The sequence below is a fragment of the Felis catus genome, chromosome B4 (genome assembly GCF_018350175.1).
Source record: "Felis catus isolate Fca126 chromosome B4, F.catus_Fca126_mat1.0, whole genome shotgun sequence".
Classification (NCBI taxonomy): domain Eukaryota; kingdom Metazoa; phylum Chordata; class Mammalia; order Carnivora; family Felidae; genus Felis; species Felis catus.
In genome coordinates this window covers 77466392-77493858 of record NC_058374.1, presented here as the reverse complement: position 1 = coordinate 77493858, position 27467 = coordinate 77466392, and the positions used below count along the sequence as shown (strand labels likewise).

The window sequence follows — 27467 nt, the reverse complement described above, 5'->3', positions numbered from 1 at the left end:
TAACTGAAAAACCCACAATCATATAACAACTCCTTATAACACACAATCACAAGAAAATTGAAGGACCACTGGAAGAAATCAGTCCATAATTATATTGGAGGATTAACACATTTCCCAGTCATAGAACAAGCAGAGTGATAAAGATATAAAAGATTTAAACAATGAAATCAACAACCGTGACGTAATCTATAGACCTCTGCATCCAACAACCACAGAATACACCTTCTTTTTAAGCACACACTAAGCGTTTAAAAAAATTTACCATTGATTCTATGAGAGCAAAGTTGTATTGCAGATTAGCTCTTGGTTTATTAATTTGGGGACCAAAATCCTACACTTTTACTACTTCATGGAAAGAGACATTAAAGAATCACAAAATTGCTTGTCAAGTAAAACACTCAAAATTATGGGGCGCCTGGGTGGCTCAGTCGGTTAAATGTCAGATGTCAGCTCAGGTCATGATCTCACGGCTCGTGGGTTCAAGTGCCATGTCGGGCTCTGGCAGCTCAGAGCCTGGAGCTGCTTCGGATTCTGCCTCTCTCTGTCTCTGTCCCTCCCAAGCTCATGCTCTTTCTCTCTCTTCAAAAATAAGTAAACATTAAGAAAACTTTTTTAAATACTCAAAATTATATCATTATTTAGAAAAATGCACTAAATATGAAAAATTTGAGATCCAAACTCATTATTTTTTAATAAACTCAGAAAAGTTGGGAGTCTTAGGACAAAAACTTCCTACTCACTGTGCCTCTGAATGGTTGCAGGTGATACAATGTACTAAACTTCCTTCTGAAGCACATTGTCCTTAGTCCTATTACCACAAAGCCTCTTTTATCAATAGAACGCTACTGTGTGTAATCCTGTTTCCTTTGGAAAATCTCATATATAATCTCATACATAATCAAGACCTCTTGGGTTTCCAACATCCAGACATTTTCAGTAAACTCACCAACTCAATCTGAACACATTGCCGTACTGTTTTGCTACTACCACTCTTCAGTTGTAGATTAGAACACTCACTCTGTATTTGGGGGACTATTCATCTATCGTACATGAAGATGAGACCTCTTGTGTTAAATTCCTCCACATATACTGCTTAACTTAAATTATGAACCCATCTGTTCTATTAGTTCAGACATATTACTGCATGGAATTTGGGGCTGTTATCTAACATTTTTATAGGCCGACTCCAGAATATTATAACCCTACACTGATGTATCTAAATTATCTTAAAATGTCTAATATGGGAAAATTTTTTATTACAGTATATTTACAAATTGTATCTATTCTCACATCCCACCGAAGAAATTAGATATTCCTTATAAATATATTTTCTCATAGTTTCCCAAGCTAAGAATCATTCCATTCAGTAAAATACTCATTTCACACTGTCTACAAAACAGATGATTAGAACATCTGAGCTCTCTGTAATTCTTAATGTTTTCAAACTGAAAATTTTTTTTCAACCACCTGTGGAATATTCACCAAGATACCGCATCCTAGATAATAAAAAAAACTTTAACAAATTTAGAAGAATTATAATCACACAGGGTATGTTTTCTGACCATACGGAATCAAACTAGGAATCAGTAACAGAAATAAAACCGAAACATCATTAAACACATGGAAACTAAACAACACACTCCTAACTAAGCAACTGGTCAAAGAGGAAGCCTGAAAAGAAATTTAAAATATACACAGAAGTGAATAAAATTAAAATACAACATACTACAATTGTGGGAAGCATCTACAACAATGCCTAGAGGGAAACAGATAGTATTAAATATTTTCATTAACAAAGACAAAAGATCTCAAATCAGTAATTAAGTTCCAGGGCACCTGACTGGCTTAGTCAGAAGAATGTGAGACTCTTGATCTCACAGTCAGGAGTTCGAGCTCCATGCTGGGTATAGAGATTATTAAAAAATAACAACAAAACAAATTAAAAAAAAAAAAAGAATGTAAGTTCCTCACTCAAGAAACTAGAAAACAAAAAAAAGAAACTAGAAAAAGATAAACTCAAAGGGAGCAGAAGGAAGGGAATAATATAGGAGCAGAAATCAAATTGAAAACAGGAAAATAAAGCAAAATCAATAAAACAAAAAGCTAGTTCTTTAGGCAGAGGATAGGAAGGATAGTCAATAAAATCTATAAACCCCTGGGAAGACTGACAAAGATAAAAAAAGAGAAACACAAATTACCAACACAAGTAAGGAAATAGGGGGACATCATTATAGACCTGTGAAAATTAAAGGAAACCTCACTAAACTGGGGTTGGGTGGCCAAAAGGGGAGCTGTACTCACTCGATGTCAATCACAGGCTGGGACACGGAAAGATGTACACTGCATCATCTCCTACAAGAAACTATCTTTGCATCTCAGCTAATGAGAAACTATCATCACCCTGAACTCATGCTTTTCTCCAATGAACTTTCTTTCGAAAGTTGTTCTTTCGAAACAACCCCCTCCCAACCTCCTTCCCTCTCCATGAAACAACGTTCCTCTCCTGTGTGTTTGTGGGATGTGTCTATAGTTTTGCCATAGCTTGCATGCCCCAAATTGCAATTCTCTGTTATTCCCAAATAAACCCACTTTTGCAGGTAAAATATTGATTTAATTTTTTTTCTTTTTTTTTTTAATGTTTATTTATTTTTGAGACAGAGAGAGACAGAGCATGAATGGGGGAGGATCAGAGAGAGGGAGACACAGAATCCGAAACAGGCTCCAGGCTCTGAGCTGTCAGCACAGAGCCCGATGCGGGGCTCAAACTCACGGACTGCAAGATCATGACCTGAGCCGAAGTCGGCCGCCCAACCGACTGAGCCACCCAGGCGCCCCTTGATTTAATTTTTAAGGTTAATTTTTAACCTCATTTGGTGAAGAGAAGTGAAGTCAAGGGAAGACCCCTAGTATCTCTGTCGTTCGTAAGCAAACAGGTGCCAGAGAACTAACTGAGCTCACTACTTTCCTGCCCACTCTGGAGTTTGAAGTTTCCCCCTACATTCCAACTCTGCTCTCTACGTTTGGGCTCTCTGGGCTTTATCAAGGACCTACTTTAAGGATCTGTCTTTTCTGAGAATACTTGTTAGGTTTTCACAGTCTGACTCCTTTTTAGCACCAGACTGTTCCTACTGAAGTATGCTAACCCTCAGTCCCTTTCCTTTGAACTGGGCTGTTTATACTGGAATGTGCTGGCCTTTGGTCTGATTTCTTCTGGAATCAGGCTGTTCCTGATGAAAGTGTGCTGTTTAGGAATTTTTGGTTTTTGCTCTAGAAAATGAAAAAAAAAAAAAAAAAACGAAAACTAAAAAATGGGATCCTAGTCATCAAAATGCTTTGAGGGCATCCCTACTGGGACCCCGGCCCAATTTTATGCTTATTGTACTTAAAAAAATTTTTTTTAAGTTTTATTTACTTAAGTAATCTCTACACCGAATATGGGGCTAGAACTTACATCCCTGAGATCAAGAGTTGCACACCCTTCCAGATAAGCCAGGCAGGTTCCCCTGATTTTATATTTAAATACTATAATCCTTCCTCATGTACATTTCTAGTAAACATACCAATTTACAAGTAACTTAGAACCTCAAATGGCCATTATGGGGAACTTTCAATCTTTCCAAACTTACTTTTCTCAAATCTGAATTGAACAGCTATGGCTCTAAAATTGTGAAAACTGAGGGGCACCTCGGTGGCTCAGTGGGTTGTGTCCAACTCTTGATTTCAGCTCAGATCATGATCTTGCGGTTTCCTGAGTTGGAGTCCCGTGTCAGGCTCTGAGCTCATGCAGAGCCTGCTTGGGATTCTCCCCTCTCTCCCTTGCTCCCTGCCCCTGCTCCACTCATTCTCATTCTCATTCTCTCTCTCTCTCTCTCTCTCTCTCTCTCTCTCTCTCTCTCTCTCTCTCAAAATAAAATTTTAAAATGTTAATAGATAAACAAAATTGTTGAAACTGAAGGGGATGTTTTGATTTATATGTTGAAGCTTCCAACTGTTATCAGGAATCTAAAATTGCCTCTCTACAAATCAGAATTTCTAACTGAGACAAACCATTAAAGACAAAAAGGCCTCTGAGGCCTCTTTTCCCCCTCCCTTGTTTGTGCCTCAGAACTGCAGTAGCTAAAGCTCAGGCCCCACCTCCAGCACCATCCTGACCTCCTCCCCATGACCCCTACTCCTTCATGCTAATCCTTTCACCAAACTTCCTTTTCCCCTTGAATCTCCCTCCACTCCCTCTTCCTCGAAGCCTATCAGAACCTGTCCCTGTTAAAGTTATCTTTTGAGGATCCAAGTAAACCCTAAATTTCTTAGGTTCCCTAGACTAAGGCTGAATTGTGAGTCACAGTTAAAGAGATTCCTAAAGAGACAAAGGACTACCCCTATAGTTTTGCTAAAGAATTTAACAAAGATATTCAAATTCACAGTTTCTCAGATTTATATCAATTAGTCCACATGCTTGTTGGTGAGGGCCAGGCCAAACACTGGATGAAGCCAGCCTGATGGCAATATCCGGAAGGGGATTTAGAGAAAGAAACTCCTAACTTTGGCAAGACGCTAGAACACATGCTAGAAGTTTCCACTGAGCAACTATAGTAGCTTTTCCTAAGCCTGCTGATTGGAACAAAATTCAGGCTTGTACATAAAAGCCTGATGAACCTATTTATCAGCATTGCAATCAACTCCAAATTGTCTTTAAATTTTTTTTTTTACTTTCCTGAGGTGCCTGGGTGGCGCAGTCAGTTAAGCATCCGACTTAGGCTCAGGTCGTGATCTCGCAGTTGAATTCAAGCCCTGCATTGGGCTCTGTGCTGACAGCTCAGAGCCTGGAGTCTGCTTTGGATCCCTCTCTCTCTCTGCCCCTCCCCTGCTCATGCTCTGTCTCTCAAAAATAATAAATAAACATTAGACACATTTTTTTGACCTTCCTTTAAATGTTGAATCTACCTAGATAGCATTTAACTATGTTTATTAATGGGCTGAACCAGATCTTCCACGATGGGAAAATATATCCACTCCAGATTTAGTTAATTTAGCAAACCAGCTTGCTCATACCCCAGATGAGTCACCTTAAAATAAAGACTGCTAAAGTCCTCAAGTTTCAACTCTGGCAAATGAAGGACCCTAACCAAAACCCACCAGTTTCTGCTATTATTGCAAAGGGCCAGCACAATGGAAAAAAGTGTTAAGTGCTTCAGGAGCTTCAGCCCTCCAGCCAGCTTTTCCAATGCCCTCCTAATTCCCAATGACAGAGCTCCAAGAAACTACCGATCCTCCGACTTAATTGAGTTAGAGAAACCATTCTCCAGATTGAAGAATTCTCTCTGTCCTTACAGACATGGGAGCTATACTCTTGGTGTTCAACTCCATTGCTATAAAGCAGCTCTGTCTCAGAGTACTACAACAGTTCAAATAGTGGAGTCGCTAATGAACCTCAATAGGTTCCTGTCTTTGAACCTATTCCCTTTTGTTTAGGCCCTTTGAGAGATACCCATCTTTTTTTCTCCTTTTGTTCCTCCACCCCTATTTATCAGGCTGAGATTTCTTAAAAAATATTTTGCCAAAATTTCTTTCTCCCAGAGGAGGGAAATAATTCTAGAATTTGACAGCAGTAATCAAGATAGCTAACCAGGGGAATTAAATGACCCTTGACACCTTTTATTTGTTCTGTCTCTGATGGCACTATATTGAGTCTAGGGACACTAGTCATTTGTTCCCACTGCTTTCCTTTTCGTGAGCAGAATCTTCAACTGATATTGGCAGCATCCACAGTGCACCTCCTGTAAATATTCAGATTCCTCAAAACCTCTCCCCAGAATGAATCAATACCCTATAAATAAAGACACCCTTCCAGGCATCAGGCTCGTAACAGAATACAAAGCTCAGGACATCAACACCCTCTGCACTAGTGTCTGTAATACCTCTATTTTTCCTGTGAGAAAACCCAATGGCTAAGGATAGAGGTTTGTCCAGGACCTGTGCGAAATAATCATCATCATCATCCCTTGGCGCCTTGTTGTTCCTAACTCCCATATGCTACTGACATCCATTCCTACCAAAAGTAAACTATTCACTGTAATTGATCTAGGTGATGATTTTTTAGTATTCCAGTTGATAAGGAAGTTTGTTTTGTTTGTTTTGTTTTTTTGCTTTCACTTGGGAAGAACAGGAATACACTGGGACAGCAATGCCCCCAGGGTTATAAAGACAGTCCTTTGACCTTTCACAATCCTTAAAAGCTGATTTGGATGATATGAAGCTTTCTGCAGGCTCTACTTTGTTACAACATGTAGATGATTAGCTTCTCTGCCGCTGTTCTCCAACCACTTCACAGGAGACAGCATCCACTTTTAAAACACCTGGCCATAAAGGGACATAAAGTCTCAAAAAAAAAATTTTTTTTTTAAATACAGTTTGCCTAAATTCAGGTTTAGTACATAGGGCACCTGATCTTAGAACAAGAACTATATTTGGATCCAAGGAGGCTCCATGGATCTCCTGAACTTTCCAATACCTAAAACTACACACCAATTACAAGGTTTTCTTGGACTGTCTGGCTACTGTTGAAACTGGATTCCAAACTTCTTTTGTATGGCTCAACCTCTACATGCTTTACTAAAAAATTACAAGCCTGATGCTATTATTCAGAACGATCAGAAGAACATAGCTTCCGAGACTTTAAAGAAAAGCCTAATAAAGCCCCCTGCCCTCAGACATCCTAATTATCAACTTTCCTTTCTCCTCTTGGCATGAGAGAAGGAACTGTCCTTTGAGTAGTCATCCAAAAACATGGGGGCCATCATCAAACCATAGGGTTTTACAACCCATAACTGGACCCTGTGGTGGAAGATGTCCTCGTTGCCTCAGAGCCAAGCCATTCCTACCACTTCCCTTTTGTTAAAGTCACTGAAGAAATAACCCTGGGATACCCTTTAACCATCCTTGTGCCCCACAAAGTAGAGGCCCTCCTGAATTCTCTCCTCACTCTCAGCACTTCTCAGTCATCTCACCTCCTGTGACATCCTGCTGCCAATGGCTCCTCATAGAACTCTTTCTGGCTGCAATAACCTTAACCCTGCTAGTCTTCTCCCTTCCTTCCCTGAAGAAACCCCTCATGACTGCTTAACGCTGACAGATCACCTTTCGACTCCCTGTGACAATTTACAGGAAACTCCTCTAACCACTGCAGATTTTTAATGGTTTACTCATGGTTCTTATTTAAAGGGTGAAAATGGTAAATATCATGCCAAATATGCTATTGCAACTCCTTTTGAGACTCAGAGGCAGCACCTTTACCTCTGGTTACTCCATAGGCTGAATTTTACACCCTTACGCAAGGCTGTACCTCAGCCAAAGGTAAAACTGCAAACATTTATACCCATAGTCCATATGCCTTTGGGGTAGCTCATGACTTTGGAATGTTATGGACATGGTGAAGCTTCCTTACCTCCAATGGGGATACAACTAAAAATGGTTCCTATGTCCACAATTTACCAGATGCCATACTTTTGCCAGCTGCTCTATTATTAAGGTTCCTGGACATTCCAGACTCAACTCTCTGGGTGCCAAAGTAAACCACCTTGCTGATATTGCCATGAAAAACACTGCTCTCAAGGAAACCAAAGCCAAACTTTTGTCATGGTCCAGGATGTTCTCCCAAAATATCATTTGGGAAAACAAGAGATACCCAACAATTAGCCCCAGGGAAGGAAAAACAGTATTAGAAATCTAGTAATTGTTGTTTTGATAAAAAGATGCTGGTTTGGACCAAATTAACAATCTGGTCCTACCAAAAATTCTAAATTCCTACTACTGTGCATGCATTAAACTATTGGTCTGCTGGCAAAATGCTATCATTCACAAACCAGTACTGGTGGAGAAATACTAGTAAGACTACAAAAAGTGCCTACCCTCATCTGTCCCGCCTGTCCAAAGTCTAATTGAGAAAAACTCATTCACACAAGTGGATTTCATGTAGCTTCCCCGTCTCATGGATAAATCTCATGATCCAGTTATGGTCTGCATACGTTTTAGCAGACTGAAGCTTTTCCTTGTAGACAGACCAATGCTTTTTCTGTGTCTAAAATTCTGATAGAAAAGATTATCCCTACCTGGAGACCTCTTCTCAAACTTCATAGTGATTGGGAAACCCATTTTTCCAGTCAGGTGCTTCAACAAGTCTGTGCTGTTTGGCCAGTTTTACAACGCTTCCATTGCACATACCAAGGTTAGTCAAATATGTAAGTGGTGCTATTAAGACTCAAGATTTGCAGACTCTCCAAATACCCTGGCCAAAGGTACTGATGTTAGTCTTTCAAATTTCAGATCCGTCCTCTTTGACTCATAGATACTCACTCTGAGATAGTCACAGGATGCTGATACATTTGGCCCCCACCTCCTCTGACCCATGGTTGATAAAAGGAGATATACTCCAATACTGTAAATCCTAATTGCTTCTATTAAAAATAACCATGCTTTGGTAGAGCAATTTTTTCACCATGCACTCCTGGTGACCTTAAGCATCACACCTTGCAACCTGGAAATTTCGTCTACTGAAAAAGACACTTCCAGAAACACTCTCAACCTTGCTAGAAATGGCCTTACCAGTTACTACTAACTACCCTTGTGCCGCCAAACTCTAAGAAACAGACTCCTGGATTCATGTGACACCTCTAAAGAAAGCACCAAACCGTGACCGGACCTGCAAGCCATCTGGTGACCTGAAAAATAAAGATTTTCCCGGAATTGAAGCAGACAACATTGGATGACGAGTCAGCTTTCCCAAGACGTCTGCACGAGGCCTGTATACCTTTTTCTCACTGTTGCTTCTTCTCTTTTGTGGAAAGACAATGAATGCCCTTGTCTGCATTTCCCAAAACCTTGTGAAGGAGGGCAACAACTTCTTTTGATTATGGCCCTTCAGAAACAGCCTCACTGTGATCCCATGACAAACTAATTTTTCACTTCTTCTAAAGAATTAGAAGATTCAGAATCCACAAAAGTCTTTCTTTCACCTGAACTAATAACTGACTCTAGATTCTTACCCAAATTCAAGGTCTCTGAGTTTGCAACCATAACAAACTGTAACATATTTGGTTCCAAACAGTCCTTTCAAGATAACAATGCTGTTTTAAAATGGCTTTGAGGTTTTATTCATCAGCTATTGCTTCATGTTTATACCTGCACTGTATCTTCCCAAATCCACTTGGTTAATTCTTTTAGTGTGTACATTCATAAATTTGACAACTCAGAAGAAATTATCAATTTTTTGAAAACCACAAACTACCAAAATTCAGCCATGAAAAAAACAGTCTGAATAGTCCTGTTAAAAAAAAAAGAAAGAAAGAAAAGAAATTCCAGGCCTCGGTTTCACTGGAGAGTTTTATCAAACATTTCAGGAAGGAATGCCAATTTTATATAATCTCTTCCAGAAAAGAGGATGGAATTATTTCCCAACTTGTTTTATGAGGCCCAAGACATTACAAAAAAAGAAAACCACAGACCAGTATCTCATGAATTTAGATGCAAAAACCTCAACAAAGTGTTAGCAAATTGAATCTAGCAATGCATAAAAAGAACATAACACCATGCTCCGGGGTGCCTGGGTGGCTCATTCAGTTAAGAGTCTGACTTTGGCTCAGGTCATGATCAGTTCATGAATTCCAGCCCTGCATCAGGCTCTCTGCTGTCAGCACAGAGCCTGCTTCAGATACTGCCCTCTCTCTCTGCCCCTCCCCTGTTCATTCTCTCTCTCTCCTAAGTAAATAAACTACAAAAACAAAAACAAAAAACAAAGCACCATGGCCCAAGTGCTATTTACTTCAGGTATGCAAGGCTGGTTCGACATTTAAAAATCAATCAATGTAATCCACCACATCAACAGGCAAAAGGAGAAAAAAATCATGACTGCATTCCAATCGATGCAGAAAAATCTCATTTCATGAAATTTAATCTCATTTCATGGGGGAAAAAAAAATTCTCAAAAACTAGGAATAGAGGTAACTTCCTCAAACTCACAAAGAGCATTTATAAAAAACCTACAGCTAATATCAGACTTGATGAAAGAATGAATGCTTTTCCTCTAACACTGGGTACAAAGAAAGGATGTCCATTCTCACTACTCTATTCAACATAGTTCTGGGAGTTCTAAATGGTGCAATAAGGCAAGAAAAAAAGAAGTAAAATGTATAATAATTGGAATAAACTGGAATAACTGGAAAAAAAAAGAAATAAAACCATCTCTATTTGCAGAGGACTGTGTACATAGAGTATCACAAGGAATATTAAAAACATAACAAGAATAAAAAATCATCACTCCTAAAACTATGTTACAAGGTATAAAGATCAATAAACCAAAGTCAGTTGCATTTCTATATCCTAACAAGAAACAAGTAAAAATAAACACAAAGGAATTTATAATAGCTCCAATGAAAATACGCAATATTATTTACAATTGTTCTAAAAAAAACCTAAACACTTAGGTATAAATCTAACAAAACATGTACAGGATCTGTACACTGAAAAAGACAAAATACTATGGAAAAAAGCAAAGGAAATTAAGTAATTGGAAAGAGTTACTATATTCAAGGATTGGAAGATTCAACCAGATATCAATTCTCCCCAACTGACATAGACAAGGTTATTGTAAAATTTATACAGAAAGGGAAAGGCCCTAAAACAATTTTGAAAAAGAAGAATAAAATGGAAGTAATCTTTCTTTTTGATGTTAAGGCTTTCTATACAGAGTAATCAAGACAGCATGGTACTGACAGGGGGAGAGCACATAGATCAATGGAACACAACAGAGAACCAGAAACAGACAAATATGCCCAAATAATTTCTGACAGAGGTACAAAAGTAATGCAGTGGTGCTGTAATTGTACATCTGTAAGCAAAAGCAAAAACGACCCTCTCAAATCTACACAAAAATTAACTTAAAATGGATCATGGGTTTAAATGTAAAACATAAACAAAACTAAAAACTTTTAGAAGAAACAAAAAATCTTTGAATTTGGGACTAGAAAGAATTCTTAGACATCAAAAGCACAAACCATAAAAGGAAAACTTGATAAAATGGACCTGGTCAAATGTAAAACTTTTGGCTCTGTGAAAGACCCTGTTAAATGAATGAAAAAGAAAAATCATTCTTTTACTCTCCCATACCATCCAAGCTGGAAAAATCCAAATAAAACTCACCTATGTTTCTAAGTTACCCTATTGGAGAATCTTTATTTACCAAAAAGAAAGAAGAATCTTTCTTTAACAAAGAATGTCCAAGATGTTAGATAGAGTATCTCCAAGGTAAGAAAGAATTATCAAAGGCACCGATGCACATACACAAACACACATTCTTAGCTTATCCCTGGATGAACCTTGAGTTAAGTTTTCATGTCAAAAAATATGAATGGTATGGGGGCGCCTGTCTGGCTCAGTCAATAGAGCATGTGACTGACTCTTGGTCTCAGGGTTGTTAAGTTCAAACCCCTCACTGCAGTGTAGAGATAATTTAAAAAATTGAATTTAAAAAATATATGAATGGCATGAAGATCAAGCTGTTTCAAAAAGGTATTTTGTAGCCAAGCCTATTTGTAATTTCTTCCATGTCCTCATTCATCCTCATCCTATGCCTGGAGACAACAGACTCTGGAGTTTTAGTGGATATTATGATGCAACTCACAGATCCCTTTTCATTAGTAAAAGACTTATTCCCCAGCTGCTGGAGTACAGCTGCTAGCAGACAGTGTTCAGTTGTCGGCCCTCTTAGGAACTGGCTTGGCTGATGAGTCACCTTGCCTGAGGTCACACACACCCCTTCTCAGGTCGGTCAAGATCCAATGACTGGTGCATGCTGGGATATAAAGGCCTGGCTGCTCCCTTCCCCTAATTCTGAAGAGCTATCTCAGCTTCAAAGCTCTCTCTAGGGGGTCAGTTGAGGCCTTCCCGGAGACTGAATCCCAGTCCCACTTCTCCTCCCGCCCAATCCTGCTTCTTTCTCTTCCTTTACTTTCCACAGGTTGTAATCCCAGGAAGACTCCCTAATAAACCTCCTACACACTCATCTCCATCTCAGGGTCTGCTTCCCAGGAAACCCAAACTGTGACAGAAGTCAAACTGCTAGAAATGAAATCATGTCTCTAGCCTTACTAGCTGTGTAGAGGTTATAAAGGACAGTAGGTTAACATGAAGTTTAAAGATATTAAAACATGTAAAATGCTTAGAAATGCACCTGGCACACAGTGGACACTCAATAAATGTTAGCTGTCACTATCATCATTGTTTTCCCCATTCACACCCAGCTAAAATATACAAATTTCTTTACATCATGAGAATTACTGATATTTATGAGCTGGAAAAGACCTTAGAGATCACCAAGTCTGACACTCTTAATTTCCAGATGATCAACATCAAATCTAAATAAGTAACTTAGTAACAAAACCAGAGTTCAGACCAGGTCTTCTGAACGCTTCCATCATTCTTGTTATCAGGCAAGACTGCCTCTCAATCTACATATACTTTGTAATTAAATGAAATTCACCAATTACTAAGTCCCTCCCCTTCACTTTCCTGCCAAAATTGAACCTCAGCTCTCTTCTGAAGAACACTACCTCTCCTATAGCTCTCTCCTTCACTCATACCATAAGCCTACAGATAGGGTGTGTGTTCCCTTTGCTTTTCATCAGTACTTCCAGACCACTGTCCCTTCAAAGTCCTCCCCTAAAAGCGTCCAACTTCAAGGCTCATAGCAACAGACCGTCCTTATGGCAGTCACGTCCCCTCATTTCTTTAAGACGTTAGCCTGCAGACCAACCTATTCTTTCTAATACTATTCCTGATATAATCTGTGGTATTCTCAATATGCAACATCCAGTAACCTTCCACACCCAGACCTCTTTTATTCTTCTCCAAAACCCTGTCTTCCACCCTCTTCAGCTACCTGCTCCTGTGATCATACCCTACAAGGTTTCTAAACAGGCATTTTGGGCAGGACAATTCTTCCATGTGCAGGAATATCCTGTTCTCAAACTCAAGTATCTATCTGAGATATCACCTACTTCCAATTCATTACCTCTACTATTTGGATGCTCAACAATTCTTGGGACTCCACACGAACCTATAATCCACGAGCCTACTACTATTTTTTCCCCTGCTCTTCACCTTATCAAGTACCTACTTCCTTCCTTATACAGCTTAAATTTCATGGCCCAGCGTTATAATCACTGTATCACGCACACCATCAATGCCCTTGTCTTTTCCTTCTTCATTTTAGTCCTTAACTAAATATCAACACTGTTAACTCCCCTACTCTACGCGTGTAACCTGAATGCAAACCATACCTGAACTGCACTGGAGAAAAAATACACAACTGAATTTAACAGTCTCACTTTAAATTCATGATCAAACTTCAAGTGGACTGACGGAGTGCCTTGGCTGGTTAGGCGCCTGACTTCAGCTCAGGTCACGATCTCACAGTTTGTGGGTTCAAGCCCTTCATCAGGCTCTGTGCTGACAGCTCAGAGCCTGGAGCCTGCTTCAGATTCTGTGTCTCCCTCTCTCTCTGCCCCTCCCCTACTCGTGCTCTGTCTCTCTCTCTCTCTCTCTCTCTCTCTCAAAAATAAACATTAAAAAAAAAAAAAACTTCAAGTGTACTGTTAATGATCTCCAGCAATTCTGCTACATATCCGTAGTCCATTTACATTTCTCACTGTCCCAACAGACAGACTACTTCACATGTTCTCCTTGTTTCCTATCTTCTCAAAGCATTTTATTTCACTGAAAAACAAAAAAGTTATCAAAAGAAAACTTTCAGAGTATCTCATCCCCAATCTACCCACCTACTCTGTATTTACTTTCTTTCTTACTATGAATGACATACCTGTGCTCGTATAAAATAAATTTTTCCACCTGTAGACTAAATCTCGTTCCCTCTCCTTAAGGACTTCATCCCAAAATTGACTTCTCTTTCCTGTATCACCAAATTTTCCCCTTCTATTGTATCATTCACATCAGTGTACCAACAGACTGTTGGTATTCCTCCCATCTCAAAAAGTAATAATAAAAGCAAAGATCCCATGACCTACAAACCTCTCCAGCAACTTTATTTCTTAGCCCTCTTTGCAACAAAACTCCTCAAAGGAGTTGTCTATTCATTTTGTTGTCAATGAGTGTCCAATTCTTTTCTTCTTCTCTTTTTCCATGTTCTCTTGGATCTAATTAGATTTTTACCACCCCCCCCCCAACTGAAATAGTTCTTAAGGCTGTCAATAAATTTCATGTTGCTAAATACAGTCAATTCTTACTATTTGTGGTAGTTACATTCTATAAAGTTGCATGTGCACAGAATTGGCAAATACTGAACCACTGCTCCAGAGGGAATACGGAGGTAGGTTCCTGCAAGCTCCTGGGCACCTTATTTGCATCAACTGGTCAACATATAACCAGTGTTCCTGTTTAAAGATACCTTTTTAGTATATATAATGTTAATCCATTAACACTGAACCCAAGAACAGCAAAACTACAACTCATGCTTGAATGAAACTTATTTAACACATATATTTTCTCCATAAGGTACATCACAGCCTCCTTGCACTTAGACAACACCCAGTACAACTCCGGGAGGCCATTTCAAACAGCACAATCACCAACAAAAAGCAAAAAAATGCAAAAAATATGGCACTAACTAGACTACAAAAAGAACTGTTTATAGTATGAGAGCTAAAATAAGACAAAGCACTGGCGTCTTGTTCGATGTCAGCTGGAATGGTGTGCATTAAATGACTCCATTTTTTCACCACTCTGGGCATGTATACTAATGACCAGAGAAGTCCTGGATTGATTCCAGGGTTACAAATAAATTTTATCAAGTAGGCAAATCTGCAAATACAGAATCCTTGAATAATGAAGACTGACTGTGTAAGGGTTGCTTTTTATTTCTTATTCGACATGCTAGCAGAATTTTACATTAGACCATCGCCTTATTCTTAATTTCCAAGATTCTAATTTCTCTTGATTTTCCTCTTAACCTCACTGACCAACCTACCCCAGTCAAATCCACTGACCTCATCTATGAGTATACAAGACCCCCAGTAATCTCATCTAGTCTCATGACTGTAATTACACTTATGTTACAAAGATATTGTCCCACAGCTCTTGGATGCTCTGGTCTGTTTTCCCCCTATTTGTTTTCAGTGTGTTTAATTTCTGCTGATCTATCTTTAAGTCCACTGATTCTTTCCTTGGCTATGTTAAATCTGCTAACAAGTAGTCCTAAAATATACTTCATCTATATCAAAATTTAATTTTAGCATTTTCATTTGACCTTCATATACTTTTCATTCCTATGCTGAAATTTACCATTATACATGTTGTCCACCTTTTCCACTAGAGCCTTTACTATGTTATTCACTGGTATTTTTTTTAAGTCTTTTTTTTTTTTTTTTTTTTTTTGACAGAGCAGGTACACGTGCATGAGCGAGCAGGGGAGTGGTAGAGAGAGGGAGAGAGAGAATCCCAAGCAGCCCCGATTCAGGGCTCAATCCCATGAGCTGAGAGATCATGACCTGAGCCGAAATCAAGAGCCAGATGCTTTAACCAACTGAGCCACCCAGGCACCCCTATTCATTGGTATTTTTAAATTCACTGTCAACAGTTCTGGTAACTATGTCATCCTCAGTCTATTGATTATTTTGATTCTTGAACAGTGGATTATTTTTTCTTATTTTTTGCATGTTTCATAATTTTTGCCTGAATGATGGACATCATGTATAAAACAACACAGACTGAGGAAACAGTGCGTCCGGGTGGCTCTGTCGGTTAAACAACCAACTTCGGCTCAGGTTATGATCTCACAGTTCTTGAGATGGAGCCCCACACTGGCCTCTGTGCTCTCAGTGCAGACCCTCTGTCTCCCTCTCTCTCTGCCCCCCTCCCTTGCTCACTCGCTCCCTCAAAAATAAACAAACATTTAAAAAATGGGTATGGCTCTTCTTCTCCAACCTGTTAGTTGGGGGACTGAGGGGAAGGGTTGAGTCATCTATTCAGGAATTGGGCTGGGCTTGGGTTTTGTTGTTAGGATTACCTTAAGTGTACTATCTGCTTCAAATTCCTCTAGTGCCACCTTCTGCTTAGGGTGGGAGCTGGTTTGCCCAGAGTGTTTTCTCAATGTTCTTGCTCCACCCTCAGCTTTAGGTTTTCTCTGGGCACCTTCCCCAGAGACTCTCTCCACAGTCTTGCCCCTCCCCTTGGGCAACTGCTGTTGCTTTTACTTGCTAGCAGGGAACAGGGAAGTTCTCCATTATCCTGGCTCGGTCTCAGGCAAGCCCTGTATCTCTGGGTCTCAGGGGTTGGGCTTTCTCCCAGTAGTAGGAAAACTAAAGGTCTTAAACCCAGAACAGTTTCCTCCCCTTCTCTCAAGGTTTATGGGTTGTTGTTTTTTTTTTTCCTTTTATTCCTCCTAGCCACAATGGAAAATGGAGTTTATCCCCTTCCCCCAGTGGCTTAGAGCTGTTTTCCACAGGGAGAAAAGGGTCCAGGCAGGCCCGTACCACCTAATAAGCCTTTCTGTGGCCTCCCTTGCTTTCCCCAATTTTTCTCAAGAGAAACCGTTGGGAGGACCTTGGAGAAACACCAACAGCTGGGGGTTATCTACCATGTATCTGCAGCTCTCAAAGATTCTACACTCTCATGCAGCCCACATTTAGGCTTTAGCAATTCATTAAAAACTTAGCTGAATTCTCCTCTCCCCTGGTATGACAGCCCTGTCTTCTTCCTGTGCTCCGTTACAGATTAGCCAGGCCTACACCCCACCTCTGATGGATCAAGAGAGATTATGACTTTGTACATTACAGCTCATTCTTATTTTAAGATGGGAGCAATACTCTTTTCAGCTTTCTGTATCCTAAGTGGAAGCCAGAAATCACTTTGTGAATTTAAATACAATCTATATACCCACAACTCCTAAATTTACATTTCTAGTCTGGACTTCTTCCCTAGACTCTGGACCATATATATCCAACTGCCTACTGGACAAATCTACACAAACTCTAAGGTAACCCCCATGATCCCCACCTCTTAGTATTCATGCCTTTGAATAATCCTTTCCCCTTGAGTGTGGGAGGGACCTGCAACTTGCTTCTAATCAACAGAATAAGGCAATGGGGTATCATTCCCGCGATTATGTTACATTTTATGGAAAAGGAATGGGATATCGTTCCATTGATTATATTATATGGTATCATAAAAGACTGTCTTGCTAGCCGACTCATTCTCACCCTTCTGACACAGGTAAGGGAAGCAGGCTGCCATGCTGTGAACTGCATGGGGAGGGCCACCTGGCAGCAAATTGCAGATGACCTCTAAGATCTGAGCGTGGCTTCCAGCCAACAAAAAACTGAAGCTCTCAGTCCTACAGCTGCAACAAAATGAATTCTGCCAACAACCCGAGTGAACTTGGAAGTGATTCCTCTCCAGTCTAACCCACAGGTAAGAACCCAGCCCCAGCCAATACCAGAGTATGTAGCTAAGAAGTTTCTGACTTCACAGAAACTGTGAGATAATAAATGCTGTGTTCGGGGCGCCTGGGTGGCTCAGTCGGTTAAGCAGCTGACTTCGGCTCAGGTCATGATCTCGCGGTCCGTGAGTTCGAGCCTCGTGTCAGGCTCTGTGCTGACAGCTCAGAGCCTGGAGCCTGTTTCAGATTCTGTGTCTCCCTCTCTCTGACCCTCCCCCGTTCATGCTCTGTCTCTCTCTGTCTCAAAACTAAATAAACGTTAAAAAATTAAAAAAAAAAAAAAAATGCTGTGTTCTTGTGAGCCATTGAACTCGTGGTAATTTGTTTTGCAGCACAGAAAACTAATATAGATAGTATCACCAACTTAACATGCCTAAAAGCCAAATTCCTGATTGCCAATATTACCTCCAAAAGAAAAAACATGCTCTAGTGTTGTCCATCTTAATTAAGTGCCAACTCCATTCCTCCAGTTATTCAAGCCCAAAACTACAGGGTCTATCTCAATTTCTTTTTTTTTTTTTTTTCTCCAAAATCCACACGTAATCCAAAAGTAAAAAGTGTTGGTTTCACAAGCAAATTATATCCACAATCTAACTTTATCTCACTACCACCACTGCTACCACTTTGGTTCAAGTCACTATCACCTCTCATGCGCATTACTGCAATGGCCTCCTAAGTGGTTTTCCCGCTTCCACTCGACCAAGCAGCCAAAATGGTCCTACTAAAATATCAGTTAGATAACGTTTTTACTCAAAACACTCCAAAGGGTCCTCATCCTACCCAGATTAAAAGCCAAAAGACTTCCAGTGGCATACAAGGCCTACCTTATCTGACACTCCCCTTCCCACTCCAAACCTCTCTGCCTCATCTTGTGTCATTCTCCCCTCATTCATCTCCCACCACACCGGCCTCCGTGATGTTCCTTAACCATGCCAAGTACATATCAGTCTCAGCATTTTACAACTGTTAGTCCATGTAATTGAAGAGTTATTTCTACTACTCTTCTCTGACCACTTTATATAAAAAGGCAAGTCCACTTGTCCCCACCAGCTCCCTATCCCTCCTACCCTGTTTTATCAGTCTCCACAATACATACTATGAACTGATATCTGTTTTATTGCCTGTCTCCTCAAAATTAGAATGTAATTTCCATAAGAGCAGAGACTTCTGTTCACTGCGATACTACTGTATTAGATACTGTTTCCTTACAATATGTAGAGTCTAATCAAGTAGTCAAGCCACAAGAATTTGAACATAAAGTCAGTCACGTTATTTTTCAAAATCACTACAAAATTACTTAATCACTTGGAAATGTACTTATTCTACAACACTATAAATATGCTTCTAAGGAAACTTGAAAAACATTCACATCTCACCAAAATAACTGAAATACACACGTAAGCCAAGTGAATTTAAACATCTCTGTGGAGGGCGCTATTAACAGAAAGATAACTGAAAGACTCGATAACTGTTTTTCCAGCACCTTCTGGAGTAGATATAATTATTCCACACAGATACAGCCAAATAATATAGAAGGATACATCAAGCTGGAAGGATTAATAACCCTTTAGGGCCCTGGCTCTCAAAGGTTTTGGTCTAAAGACACTTTAACACTCTTAAAAACTGAGGACCCCACAAAATTCTTATTTTATGGGCTTTTAATCTACTAACACTTACACTTAAATTAAAACAAGGGGCACCTACAAGACTCAGTCGGTTAAGCATTCAACTCTTGATTTTCGCTCAGGTCATGATCTCACGGTTCATGAGATCGAGCCCACGTTGGGCTCCATGCTGACAGCACAGAGTCTGCTTGGGACTCTCTCTCCCCCTCTTTCTGTCCCTCCCTTGCTGTCTCTCGAAATAAATAAGTAAACAACAGCAAAAAAAAAAAAAAAAAAAATCAAAAAATTTAAAAATATTTACCAGTTTATTTTAAAATAATATAAATCTATTACACGTTAATATAATGTTTTCATTTCTATAACTAAACTCCACCCCCCTAAACTAGTGAGAGAATGGTATTGTTTTATATTTATGCAAATTACCTTAATGTTTGAGTTAATAGAAAATGGCTGAACTCTCTTAGCTGCTTCTACCTTAAATATGTTGCCATATGTTGTTTTGGATGAGATATATGAACAAAGTCTGGCCTCACACATATATGTAATTGGAAAAAGGAAGTCTGTTTTAATAGTCTTTTCAGATAATTGTGGATATTCTTCGATACCACATTAAAACTCAACAGGTTGTTTGCAATGTACACTCTGAACGTTGCACTGCATATTCTGTTAACATTAAAATCTATTAGTCTACCTTGTACTTGGACTTATACTCTTATACTCATGCATGATTTTGTACACAAGTTTGCAACTAAAAAGTCTGTAACTACTGGAAAACTGTCAGGCTCACAATTGTGAATACAAGTTTTCCAAAATTCTAATTTTTGCTTGAAAATTCAAATCTTATCGCTGACAACAAATAGTTGTTTCCTTGAAATGGATCAGATGCATGGATCAGACAATTTGAAATTTGTAAAATGTCAATTCTATAATATGCATGCCTATCAACTGAAGTTCTCTTACGTATACATGCCTATTTTCCAGTTAAGCAGAAATATTTCCTATCTATCCATAATAAATCTATTGAATTAAAGACGGTTTGCCTCTTAAAACTACTTGTCTGTTTCAAGTTAGCTCAAAGAGCCAGTTAATTTTTCATTTTTCTCACATAGCAACAAAATCAGTCTGAAAAAAATCTAAACAATCATGCCCCACGTAAAATGAAATCTACTTCTTCAAGTTTTGAGAAGTATATACATATTAAAACAACACTAAATATACTTCACATGAAAGAAAATAAAACTGAGTGATCTTGACAGGATTTTTAAATCCAATCTACCTTCCTTCCATACATTTCAACGTTTTACAGTTCTTTCTGCTTGGTTCTTTTTATGAAATATTCCTAATTAGCTCAGTATTTTGGTTAGGAAAGGCCTTACCTGTTGAGCAATATGAGAAATATGAGCTCCCTGAACTGCAGAACCAGGTTGCGGTGCTGTCTCTGAAGTGTTACTCTTGTGGGAATCTTCCATAATCAACTATAAGAGGAAAAAAGTCAGTTAAAAGATGCTTCCTAACTTCATTTTCAAGAAATCCTAAGACATTTCTTTTCTAAACATGTACTTTTTCAGAGGAACAGACGAAGCTTTTCTATGCTGTGGGCTGAGCTCAATTTATCCAGATTCAATATGTTCTGACGCTCTGTTCTGTGTAGAAATCTAACTATAAGATCTCAAGAAATGGCAAATAAAAAGTGCTATAGAATATGTATAACATACTGCATAGTTGTATAAAAACTGGCAACATGGATGTCTCCATAGAAGAGAATTGGTAGCTATGGAACAGTGATAGTAAAGACTTTACCCTGCATACTCTTTTTCATTTTTAAAATTTTGACCCACGTGAACATGTTAAAATTTAATAAATGGCACATATACATGTAAATCATTGTGACTACATTTTCAAATGTTATCCCACTCAAGAAGTATGATAGTCTTCTGGGGTGCCTGGGTGACTCAGTCAAGTGTCTGACTTCGGCTCAAGTCATGATCTCATGGTTCATGGGTTTGAGCCCTGAATCAGGCTCTGTGCTGGCAGCTCAGAGCCTGGAGCCTGCTTTGGAGCCTATGTTTTCCTCTCTCTGCCTGCTCACACTCTGTCTCTCTCTCAAAAATTAAATAAACCTTTTTTAAAGTTAAAAAAAAAAAAAAAAAAAGAAGTATGATAGTCTTCCTATCCATGGACACAAGCATCCTTCTCCAGTCTAGGGAACAGTTTTCTCATTGCACATATACTTCTTTACAGAGAATTCACTGAGTAAAAGCTGAACTAAGTAAGTAACACGATACCTAAGCAGGTTCTAAAGATCTAGATAATCAACTACAGGATATGCAGGCTTGGTAAGAATGAGAATGAATGGGTTATGAGAGATGGGATATGTCAAATGGGAAGAGAACCACTTAGAAAAAGACTGCTGGGGCGCCTGGGTGGCTCAGTTGGTTAAGCATCCAACTCTCGGTTTCAGCTCAGGTTTAGGAGTTTGAGTGCCGCGTCCGGCCCTGTGCTGACAGTGCGGAGTCCACTTGGGATTCTCTCTCACCCTCTCTCTCTCTGCCACTTCCCCAGTGTGCTGTCTCTAAGTAAATGAAAACAAAAGTTGTAAACTTCCCCTACGTATAACTTTGTATCTTGTTCCCACTTATCGCTAGTATTTTCTAGATTTTAAACTGAAACATATTTAGGGGCGCCTGGGTGGTTCAGTCAGTTGGGCACCTGACTTTGGCTCAGGTCATGATCTCACCATTCGTGGGTTCAAGCCCCGCATCGGGCTCTGTGCTGACAGCTCAGAGCCTGGAGCCTGCTTCAGATTTTGTGTCTGCCTCTCTCTCAGCCCCTCCCTTGTTTGCACTCTGTGCCCCTTTCTCTAAAAAATAAAAATATTAATAAAAATTGAAAAGAAAACTGAAACATATTAAAGGCTACACAATATTCCATCCAGTGAATAGATAGGATTCATAATTTTTTACCAAACAAGACAATATTGTGATTGATATCTTTGGTACATAAAGCTTTTCCACAATTAAAATTATTTCTATAGGATACATTCCAAAAAAGAGAATTGCCTGATCAAAGGGTTTGAATATTTAAAGTTTTCTGAAGGAATTACACTCTATCAGAACCACATGAAAAAGCAGATAGGTGAAAAACAATATATTGTTTTACATTTCTTTTAATTCTCTATTAGTTGTGTGAGATATCTGTTCATATTATCTGTCCATCCATCTACCAGATTTTAGTTTTTCTTTTTAGCCTATATTTCTTAATATAAATTTCATTCTATCACGTGGATATAAATATTTTTCCAATGTGATTTAACTACGATTACCTTAAAACTTTTAATTTTGGTTGGGGCGCCTGGGTGGCGCAGTCGGTTAAGCGTCCGACTTCAGCCAGGTCACGATCTCGCAGTCCGTGAGTTCGAGCCCCGCATCAGGCTCTGGGCTGATGGCTCGGAGCCTGGAGCCTGTTTCCGATTCTGTGTCTCCCTCTCTCTCTGCCCCTCCCCCGTTCATGCTCTGTCTCTCTCTGTCCCAAAAATAAATAAAAATGTTGAAAAAAAAATTAAAAAAAAAAACCTTTTAATTTTGGCAAATTCATCTATTCCTTCCTATGTTGTTTCTTCAACTGCTTTTAAGGTCACATACAGTCCCTTCTTTAGGAAGAGCATAGTGGTTTTTAATCTCCACTGATACAAGCATATCTCCGCAGACTAAATATACAGACAGCATCAAAAATGGAATGATCTATTTTCTACATACTGCCTCTATTTTTTTAAGCATTTTATTTTTAAGTCATCTCTACACCCAACATGTGGCTCAAATTTACATCCCAAGATCAAAAGTGGTATGCTCTACTGACTGAGCCAGCCAGGCAGCCCTAAAATGCCTTTTTTAACACTCCATTTCAGAAGACGTAAGTTAGAATGCAGAAAAAAAATGTATAGTGCTAAAGCACTGAAAGAAACTATAAAAGATGTTTAAAAACCTTAAATTACTGGAAATGATACTTTTCTGTTTCACTGTGACTCACTGATTTTTCCTCCATAACAGTATCATTAAGAAACCCTATCTCTAATGGAAACTAACACAATCAACAAAACACACATTTCCTAGTAAAAACCACTACAGTCAGCAAATAAGATTTTGGACAATTATTACAACCACATTTCCTATGGAAAATAAGATAGCCTATTTTCTATAATTTTTTAAAGAGTAATCAACTAAGGGCACCTGGGTGGCTCAGTCAGTTGAGCATCCAACTCTTGGTTTTGGCTCTGGTCATGATCTCATGGTCTCCTGAGTTCAAGCCCCAGGTGGGCTGGGCGCTGGCAGTGAGGAGCCTGTTTGAGATTCTCTCACCCTCACTCTCTGCCCCTCCCCCCACTCACAAGGTCTCTCTCTCAAAATAAACTTTAAAAAAATTGGGGCGCCTGGGTGGCTCAGTCGGTTAAGCAACCGACCTCGGCTCAGGTCATGATCTCACGGCTTGTGAGTTTGAGCCCCGCATCGGGCTCTCGCTGACAGCTCGGAGCCTGGAGCCTGCTTCGGATTCTGTGTCTCCCCCAGTCTCTACCCCTCCCCTGCTCATGCTCTGTGTCTCTCTCTCAATAATAAATGTTAAAAAAAATAAAAATAAAAAAATAAAGAGGAGGGGCGCGTCGGTGGCTCAGTCGCTTGGGTGTCTGACTTCGGCTCAGGTCATGCATGATCTCACAGCTTGTGAATTCGAGCCCCGCATCAGGCTTTGCGCTGACAGCCCAGAGCCTGGAGCCTGCTTCGGATTCTGTGTCTCCCCTCTCTCTGTGCTCCTCCCCCACTCATGCTCTGTCTCTCTCTCCTTCAAAAGTAAACATTAAAAAAAAAACAAAACACCTTTATTTTTAATAAAAAAAAAAAAAGAGGAATCAACTAATCTTTTTTTCCAAAATGAAAACAGCTTTATAGTGCCTCTCATTGTAAACAATACATACTATATATGTTTAATGTTAAGAGTATAATCTTTACTCACTTTTGAACTATTATTCCTAAAATTAAAGATTAACCATCCGTTAAAAACTGGTTCCTCAACACAGAATAAACTGTATGTGTACAAAGGCATTTTCCATGAAAGTAGCCCCCAGCAGCACATGGACGCTTAACATTAGACAAGGGTAAGTAGGGCGAATCACAGGGGGGCAGTGAAACACAGTTTCAAAAGTGCCATCAATGGGAATGAATTTGGGGAACGGAAAAGGCAGCAGACTGTGATCTTGCTGACATATAAAGAACGTAAGAGGGGTGCCTGGGTGGCTCAGTCGGTTAAGCGCCCGACTTCGGCTCAGGTCATGATCTCGCAGTTTGTGAGTTCGAGCCCGCGTCGGGCTCTGTGCTGACAGCTCGGAGCCCGGAGCCTGCTTTGGATTCCGTGTCTCCCCTTCTCTCTGGCCCTCCCATGCTCATGCTCTGTCTCTCTCTCTCAATAATAAACGTTTAAAAAAAAAATGTAAGTAAAAAGCAGGGTACTTTTAAGAAAATTTGCAAAGAAAGGAATATTATACACTAGGCACTAAACTAACAGCTTTTTAAAGTATCATTTCCTGAATGCCCTATTTGAGAGATAAGTAAATTGAGGCTCAAGGAAACTATCATTTACTATGGATCTCATGGTAAGATGTGAATGCAAGACCTGAAACCGTAACTATTTAATCCAAAACCCACGGGGGTTTTTTTGTTTTGTGTTTTTATTCCACACTGCCCCTCTTCCTCTCACATTGTCAATCTGTCCATCTGGCAAACACCTACTCTTTTCAAGTTTCATCTCAAACATTAAGTTCCCAACTGCTCCAGGTCCTTTCTTCCTACTTCACTGTGCCCTGCGGTTATTTCTAACGAGGTTACTTAACACTGGGAATTCTGTTTATTGGCATGTCTGATTCCCCCAGTCTTAAGGTGCCTAAGGACAGGGCCTGTATCCTGTGAATGCGTGCTCTACCCAGCAGAGACCCTCATGTATGCAGTAAACAATAAACATCAAGAAATACAGTTAGTAATCTCATTTGATGAATGAAGAGGGTCTTAGCTTCCTCACCTATAGAGAATATTGAACTATGATAAGCTTGAGGGCATAAAGGCTCCTGCTCGACATCTCCACAAGTGAATTCATGATCTCCCCTCAAAACTGTTGCTATTAGTCATACTCCATTTCTTTCAGATCTTCAAATGTGTCTGCCTTGCTTTCTCTCACCTTCAGGCTTTCACACATGCCATTCCCTCTGCCAGGAGACACTCCTTTTCTTCTCTTCATGTGGCCTACTCCTTTGAGTTATTTACTCTTCCAAGCAAACTTTCATTACTCCCTCAGACAAGTCTAGAAGCTCTGGCTACCTCCCCATAGAACATGTTACCCCCTCTGCTCCTGGCACTTATCCCAGTACTGTAACGGCCTGTTTTCTGAACAGCACCAGAATGCAAGCTCTAGGGAGCTAAGGACCATATCCTGTCCCAACACAGCACTAATACCTTGCATATTTATTAAAGGTGAATAGATCAATGTCTTTAGTTGGGGTTTATCTAGCTATAGATGAAAATAATGGTTAAAGAAATATATTTAGGGATGCCTGGGTGGCTCAGTAGGCTAAGCATCGGACTCCTGATTTCGGCTCTGCACTGACAGCATGGAGCCAGCTTGGGATCCTGTGTCTCCCTCCCTGTCTCTGCTCCTCCCCTGCTCGCTCGCTCTCTCTCTCTCAAAAATGAATAAACATTAAAAAAAATACATATTCAGACAATTACTTCAACTCAGCTTTAGACTCAGGCCAATTCAGACACAAGAAAACATCCTACTTTAGAGTTAAAAATTCATTATAATTAAGTAGGATGATATGGGAAGAAAAAGCATGTTGAGACGGGACTACCACCTACTGGTGACATAACAGTACTGTGCAGATGTATACATCTGTATACATCGCAGACCAAACAGAACCTCAAAGGATTAACTACAAATCATAGAACAAACACATTCAGCGTTAGGACAACAGTACTGATTCCAGCTGGGACACCGAGGTAACTGCACATTAGAAACTCCATCGGAAAAGGAGCATTTTAATGAGCCTGCTTATTTCTGCCGGTAATGAAATTCTCGAGACAAAATGCATTTTGCAACCTAAACCTAACACACGGACTCTTATCACAGCCCAGGTCAGTCTGACAAAGATGCTTGCCAAAACTATGCTGAAAAAGCCTCAGAAGGGTATTCTCAAGGAGTATTACAGCTATCCCCCTGCTTACTGAAAATGTGTGTTCCATCACTTCACTTTTACAAAAAAACCCACACTAATACCTGATTTCGCTAACCAAAAGAAATCCGAAGAAAGAGGATTTTCACTTTCAGGGAAAAAGAAGAAAAGCGAAAACACCATTCAGTGTGTGTTTCGCAGCCTTCCCCCAGAACTACACCCAGCATCTCATGTCCGTGGCTTTGAACTCTTGTCTGTGAGCATCCAGACTTTACCTCGATTTACTTTGTTAGTAAGACGTGTCCTAAGGGAGCAGAAAAGCCTGAGAGATTCTTTTCCGGGTCTGGAACCACTGAAAAAAATTTCCGCATACATTCAAGGTAATTGCTTCTTCGCTTTAGGCCACTTCTCCCTGAAGGACAGGTTTCACAGGAATGCTCTGATAGCAGAGGGAACCGGTACTAGCCCACTGCTCCTCAAAAGCTAACCAAATAACCATCATTTAACACGGACAATATAACTTTAGAGCAGATTACGCTGCACGCTCCACCGTGTAGCTGATGCCGGGAGATCTCATGCTTTGTTTTTTGCGATAAAGGAGAAAATCAAAAGGACCGTTTCCTCGCTTTGATCCTGCCTAAAGATAAAAAGAGGAGCTTCTATCACCCCACACCCTCCTTCTCGCTCATCAGCTCCACCTTTCCGCTACCGTTTCGTCCGTCTGTGTCATTACTGTACCCCACTCAACTGCAAGCTCCCCGAAGGCAAGGGCGGTTTCTGGAACCCTCCACCGCCAGCGGCTGGGCCTGGCACGCCGAGGGCGCCCGGAGCGCTCTGGGGGGATCCCTGGCGGACCTAAACCAGTCCCGGGCAGCTGGGCGGAAAACGCTCGGAGGCCAAGGCCACGCTGCCCTCCGCGCCCCATTCCTAGACCTGCGACGGAGGGCGCTCGCCTAGGGCCGCAGAGGGGCCGCTTCAGAAGCGAAAGCCACCCCCGGCGGGAGGTCTCCGGTTTTATTTTGGTTGAGGGGTGGGGGCCAAAGGGAGACTGACGGCTGAAGGGGAAACAGCCGGGCGAGCACGAGAACCGGAAGCGCGCTCGGCGCGGGGACAGCGGGCAGCCCCTCCCCCT

General features: G+C 40.3%; 1 protein-coding gene across 16 annotated transcripts in view; it reads right to left on the bottom strand.

Moving 5' to 3' along the window:
* ATF1 (activating transcription factor 1) overlaps window positions 1-27467 on the bottom strand; it is a 116813-nt gene that overhangs the window by 89047 nt on the left and 299 nt on the right. For 3 of the 16 annotated variants that reach the window (XM_045061784.1, XM_045061789.1, XM_019834925.2), the window contains one exon: window positions 20502-20600. In XM_045061784.1, the coding sequence (XP_044917719.1) occupies window positions 20502-20594 (93 nt within the window). In that variant the 5' untranslated portion in view covers window positions 20595-20600. Of the gene's footprint in view, window positions 1-20501; window positions 20601-21862; window positions 21882-22447; window positions 22473-27083; window positions 27441-27467 lie in introns of those variants that run through there. The other 13 variants (XM_045061786.1, XM_045061793.1, XM_045061781.1 and 10 more) reach the window with 9 other exon arrangements.